Source organism: Embiotoca jacksoni, unplaced genomic scaffold (assembly GCF_022577435.1).
Source record: "Embiotoca jacksoni isolate LCO1_2020_lvr unplaced genomic scaffold, fEmbJac1.0.p SCAF_19, whole genome shotgun sequence".
Taxonomy (NCBI): domain Eukaryota; kingdom Metazoa; phylum Chordata; class Actinopteri; family Embiotocidae; genus Embiotoca; species Embiotoca jacksoni.
In genome coordinates, this window is record NW_027185329.1 from 10,379,390 (window position 1) to 10,385,630 (window position 6,241).

At 39.3% G+C, this 6,241-nt stretch overlaps 1 protein-coding gene across 1 annotated transcript; it reads right to left on the minus strand.

Annotated features, from left to right (window-relative positions):
• Window positions 1–4,370, minus strand: hykk.2 (hydroxylysine kinase, tandem duplicate 2). Its single transcript, XM_069153433.1, has 5 exons — window positions 4,310–4,370; window positions 3,471–3,779; window positions 2,093–2,235; window positions 1,675–1,855; window positions 1–1,098 (listed from the first exon to the last, which is right to left on the minus strand). Exons 2-5 carry the CDS (start codon window positions 3,772–3,774, stop codon window positions 656–658), a joined length of 1,071 nt encoding a protein of 356 aa, XP_069009534.1. The 5' UTR covers window positions 3,775–3,779; window positions 4,310–4,370; the 3' UTR covers window positions 1–655.
• Window positions 4,371–6,241: the final 1,871 nt, after the last annotated feature.

Consider the following 6,241-nt stretch of genomic DNA (forward strand, 5'->3'; position numbering starts at 1 on the left):
ACTGGGGCGAAGGTTCATCTTCCAACAGGACAACGACCCGAAGCACACAGCCAAGATAACAAAGGAATGGCTTCGGGACAACTCTGTGAATGTCTTTGAGAGGCCCAGGCAGAGCCCAGACTTGAACCCGATTGAACATCTCTGGAGAGATCTGAAAATGGCTGTGCACCGACGCTCCCCATCCAACCTGATGGAGCTTGAGAGGTCCTGCAAAGAAGAATGGGAGAAACTGCCCAAGAATAGGTTTGCCAAGCTTATAGCATCATACTCAAAAAGACTTGAGGCTGTAATTTCTGCCAAAGGTGCTTCAACAAAGTATTGAGCAAAGGCTGTGAATACTTATGTACGTGTTATATTTTCGTCCTTTATTTTTAATAGATTTGCAAAAATTTTAAACAAACTATTTTCACTTTGTCATTATGGGATATTGCGTGTAGAATTTTGAGGAAAAAAATGAATTTAATCCATTTTGGAATAAGGCTGTAACATAACAAAATGTGTAAGAAGTGAAGCGCTGTGAATACTTTCCGGATGCACTGTATAATGTGAAAAAACACAATCCTTTGTTTTGAAATAGCGATCTTATAATTACACTTGATTTGGATGACTTGTGGCTCAACGGAAGCACCATATTTATGAATTCCTCGCATATCTCTCAGTTTCTGTCGCTGAACTGAGCAGCACTCTGAAACCACAACCTCTCCACCTGCTCCTTTCCTAGCTCCCAGACCTGATGGAGAATGCTGACACCCTTCTTGGATGAAATCATAAGATACTCTGCATTCTCTGGATGCAGGGTCACAGAGTAGCGAGCTAACACCAAGGACTGGCAGAAGCGGGACAGCACCAGCAAATAGAGACAATCTCTCTCCACCTCGCTGAGAGGGAGGACACTTTCCCAGCCAGCGAGGACGGGTCCACCCACCTCTATGGGGTTAGGGTGCACCGTCATCATGTACATGATAGTGATGGCGAGCTCATGGATGTAGTAGCCACTGTTCATGTCCCCAAAGTCAAGGATGCCGGAAATCCTGTAGCCGTCGGTCTCATCAGGTTGCACCAGCACGTTGAGGTCATTGAAGTCGCCATGGTTAACGCCTTACAAAAGAAAGAAAGAAAATGTTGTGATTTATGGGAGCTAAAATGCATTAAATCAGTGGCATATCCAAAGTCTGCTGACTGTGTAGAATCAGATAATGAGAAGATTTGGAACATAGTGTCAGCTGAGTCAAAGCAGGTGACTCTTATTATTTTTAATAATTAATTAAATAAGTATGAATCACTGCTGAGCATTACAAGCAAAAAATACTATTTAATATGCAATAGGAACTATTTAACTAATATTCTTCTTTTGTTGTTTAATGGGCAAAGAGCTTTTAGGTACATTACCGCCGCCTTCTGGCAGTAGTGATGCATTATTACCAAGGACCATTAAAAAAAACAAGAAGAAAAGGCAAGACGATTTTTTTAATGACTATTCAAAAATTCAGAAATGATGGTCAATACCTGGTATGAATGTGATAAAGATCAAAGACAAAAAAAAGGGTCTCTGATCACCTAAATCTTTTAAGAAAAAGCTTTTGACTGAATGACAATATCATAATTAAAAAGAACAAATCCAAAATGTAGGTTAAAAGTATGTCACAAAAATTTAAATAAAATGGATATACTCACACTTGCGGAAATTGGAGCGTTTGGGGTCCAGAGAGGTCTTGTGATGATGAATGACGGACTTCACGACCTCCTGAAGAGGATCTCCATCTAATACATGGATGTATGCTTCCAGGAGGGCAACATTAGACAGACTCCAAATGAACTTCTCCCTCTGCAGCATGTTGAGATGAGGGTGTTCCATCTGAAAAGTGCATGACACAAGTTAAACAAAGATAAATACATATTTTTGTGACTTGTGAAGTGTTGTGTTGTGTTGTGTTAAATGGCTTTACCAAGCTCAGCAAAGTTTCAAGTGATAAAAAAGTGATAAATTCCCTTGTGATTGCTTCAGTAAACAATCTTTAGGTTTTGTCTTGCAGCAGTTTTAACGCTACAATTCAGACATTTTAAAGCATTATAAAAGTTTGTATCATAATACCTTTTCAAGGATTTTGTCCATTCGAGCTGCTGTCTTGCCAGTTTCATACAGTAACTGCGGCGTTAGAGGAACCTTGGCGATGGTGGTCCCGGGTAAATACGTCAACAGCCGCACCAGGTACTTCTGACAGCCATAACCACAATCTGCCAAAAGTGAAGACAGGATTCGAATTACAGCCATTTACCTCACTCCCACGCCTCATGAAACCTGAACCTGTATGCTGTGGCTTTGCTGAAGGGCACATTTATCATTACTACATTACATTACTACAAATGTGAACCTGCCATGTTCTGCTACACTGCAAGAAATTGGAAGCTACAAATGTCTTCTTTTTTTTTTTTTTTTTTGCCTTGAGGCAGGACGTGTTAGTCTACTGGTCAAGTGGCCCATCACTTATCTTTATGAGCTCCCTGAAACGGCTGCTGGCCCAGGGCCGATTCCACGGCACGTTCACGCAGGCTCACACACATACAGTACATACTGATGATGTATGACGCGTAGCATCCTACAGATTTGCTCCAGTCGGACGTCAAACAAGGTTAATTTGGTAAACTGAAGCTTTTCTACAAACCTCTGTAAACAAATGCTAAAAACATGAAGACTGAGCTGTTTACACTGCTCATATGTATCTCATCAGAAAAACATTTAGCCGATTCTTCAACACAGGAAATAGAAGTCTGACCAAAGACCACAAATCACATCAAAAGTTTATATTGTTCTACACACTGATGTGAATTAATGTGATTATGCCATGACAGGCATGATTACATTTTCATTTATTGCTTAACCACAGGTACGTGAACGTTAATAAACACAGCTGCTGCATGTGTTGCTGTGTTGAAATACGTTTGAATTGAGCTTTGACGATGGTGGATACATTTTATCTTTATATGTGTATCGAGAAAAAAGCTTTGCAATTCAACTTTGTGACATAAAAAAAATAAAAAATAACGTACCTGACAACAGTTACCATCTTTTAAATGTTTCTAATTCAAATATTCCTCTCCACAATATGTGAAATAAGACCGACAGAAAGGGTCATAATATATACACACACTACACAGTTAATGTGCACTGAGCTGCTTTCACAACTTGTATGAAATAAAGTCCTCCTCCTTGAACTGTTTCAACTGAGCAGCATCTGGTTTATGCTCATTTCTAACTCCCATTCATTTAAATCGTTATTTGCGATGTAAACAGCATGCTATTTCATGAGTAATTCACAAGCGACTTCTGACAGAATGGATTCCAGATAAACCTGATTGACATATACTGAGCGCTAAGCTGCTGTGAGAAACTCAGTTCTGTTGAAGATTCGTATTTCTCCCTGTGGATTCAGTTTTCTGAAAATGGCAAATGTTGTCTGCTGGTTTCATACCCATTTCCTCCAGACTCATGAGCTGTCCTGAGCTGCTGGGCACAGCCGTTTGAGCAGGAAGTCCATTCTGGTGGAGGTAGGACATGGCATATGTCTGCACCTCAATCAGGCCGAGGTTCTTACTGTCCTCCGAGTTCATGATCTTTAGGACGTACTCGCCACCCTCAGTGGACGCTACGTAGAAGTTCTGGTCATCATAGCTGGGCAGTGAGTGAATTTCTGACAGCGTCAGCCTGAAGAGCCTTTTCACCATCTCAGACACCTGAGACAGGTGGACGTTGGGTTTGGCGTGCTTCCCTGACATGTGTGCTGAATGAAAACAACATGTCATCAGAGAACAGAATTTGCGTAAGGTAATTTAAAAAAGAAGAGCATAACTGCAATCTATAATGTGTTTGAAAAAATAAAATTAAATATACATTTCAGTTTAAAATGCCCAAAAAGTGAGCTAAACAAACCTGCACGTTCTGCAGGAACTCAATATTTTTTGCATTATGTGGTTTTTTGTTTTTTTTTACTTCAATACTGTTATTATTGGTGTACTTGTGTGACTGTGACTCTTAATATTTCGGACTCTGATATAATTACGCGATCTGTCAGATGCATGTATTAATCCCTGTACAGACACACATACACACACATCCTGAAGCCTGAACACAGTCAAACGGAATAAACAGAAACTTTCCTGTATTGTGGCCAACAGTCTGGTAAGTAATGTTAGCTCTCGTATTCACCTTGCACTCAATAAATAACGGTAAGCTACCTCTGTAAAATACCTTCCATAACCTCCAACAACATCACACATGTTAATATTACTGGACACAAGTCAGCAGACCAACCTCAACCTGTAAAAACAAACGGGGAAACAGGAACACGTTGCGTGGCCAGCGGACATTTCAGGATCTGAACTATTTGAGCCTGTTGAAAAAATATCTACATCCGGTGGGGTTTTTTCAAAATAAAACTAGCGCCAGAAGCGAATGAAGCCAAAAGGATGTAATTTGTGTCAGAAATACAAAGTAAAAATGTTTAGTATTGTGAGTTTACTAAGCTTGTTTTTTTTTTTTTTTCTTTGTTTTTTTTTGTTTTTATGGCTCGCATAAAGCCAGAAAAAAAAAGAGATAGCTTTCGGGTTTTATTTTCGAGGGGTGTTGGCAAAACAGAAAAAGCAAATCAATCTGGTCTCATACAGTGTCTCAAAAATCTTAATATAATAGGCTTGCTTATAGCAGGATCATTATCAAGGAAAAAAACGACCTGAAATAAACATCTTTTGGGCACTATTTGTATTTCTGTCCTTTTTTCTAGGTTATCAAACCTCACTCTAGTCTATTAGGAGGAAACAAGATTAAAACAAACACATGACATTATATGATTCACTGTATTTTCTGTGGTTTACACATGCAGGAGGTGGTGGGTTGCAAATTTTGAAATTAACTTAATAGAATGTCTAAGATATGTAATAGTTGTTCAATTAAGATTGTTTTAGTGAATAGCAAAGACAATATGTTTGGAAATTGTGGGTTATTTTAATGCACAAAGATAGGAAAAATGTGCAATTACAGTATTTTTTTTCTGTTAAACAATAAGTAACAACAAACAAATGGAGCGACGCCTGCGAGCCAGTTCAGGCAGTCAGCTCGAGCTGCTCAGCTCTGCATGTGACATGCCACATACATAATCATCTGACACACACGCTCTCCAAATTTGGCGGTCTATTCAAGTTGGTCAATTTCTCATCTCCCCCTTTCTGCCTGTCAACGACACTGCTGCCTGCCTCAGTTCTGCTGGCTGTTTGCTCAGCCCCACCACCACCCCAGCATCAACCTACAGGCTCCGGGGTGGTTTAAGATATTTGCTCATCACTCCCCAAATATATCTGTGTAATGCCATCTACAGGGAGTGATGAGTCCAGAGCCTAGACGCCAAGCTCAAACTATTTCCAGCTGTTGAAATAAACATTTCAAATGGAGTTGTATGACTGAACTATTATTTTGTATTATTTTTAATTGAACAAATGCAGATGCATTGCTATCTCATGCTGACTTGCAGTGCACATGGATTGAATCTCTTTTTTTCTCATCTTCTAAAGAACAAATTAATGAACAGCTACAACAGGTAATTGTAGTCACATTGCTTTAATCAGTGAACCAGTTCCTCCTCTTGGTCTTTTTTTATCCTGATTACAATGGATGCTGCCGGTATTCTTCAAATAAAAATGAGTTTGGCATTAAACCATTGGCAAAATGGCAGGTTTTTGATCACAATAAAGAGCATCAGATGGCTGAGGGTTTGTGCATGCAGGCAAGACAAATTGTAACATTTCCATTTTTAGATCTTATACCTCCTCCTAGTCAAAAGTATCATGAGATTGTTTGCTTTTCATTCATGTCAGATTTTTTTGGGCTGATGTTTCAATTTTTTTTCTCAGAAGTTCTTCCATCTGGCATTGATCTGCTAACAGAGTGCAATTGTATTGTGACATTTTCTCAGAGTCTTCTATTCATGCTCTTCATTCCCTCTTTTTTAGCTTTCCTTTCAGTCTCCATCTCCTTCTAAGAAAAATACAGCCTTTGCTGCTAAACGCTCCACTAACTTTGTCTGTCATTTAGTACTGGACAGGTAACGTACAAGGTTTTTTGTGTTAAAACTTCTGTCTGTGGCTGAAACTGGTGAACATGAATCAAAGAAGTAAAGTTGTGGGACATAAAATGAAAACACACACCAGGACATTCCAGGCCAAGTCCTCTCTTATTGTGCTTGTTAGACTA

Coding starts and splice junctions, on each gene's coding strand:
- hykk.2 (XM_069153433.1), bottom strand. CDS start 3,774: ATGTCAGGGAAGCACGCCAAACCCAACGTCCACCTGTCTCAGGTGTCT. Junction 1,856..2,092: donor TGGACAAAATCCTTGAAAAG/GTATTATGATAC, acceptor TGCACTTTTCAG/ATGGAACACCCTCATCTCAA. Junction 1,099..1,674: donor ACGCTCCAATTTCCGCAAGT/GTGAGTATATCC, acceptor TTCTTTTGTAAG/GCGTTAACCATGGCGACTTC.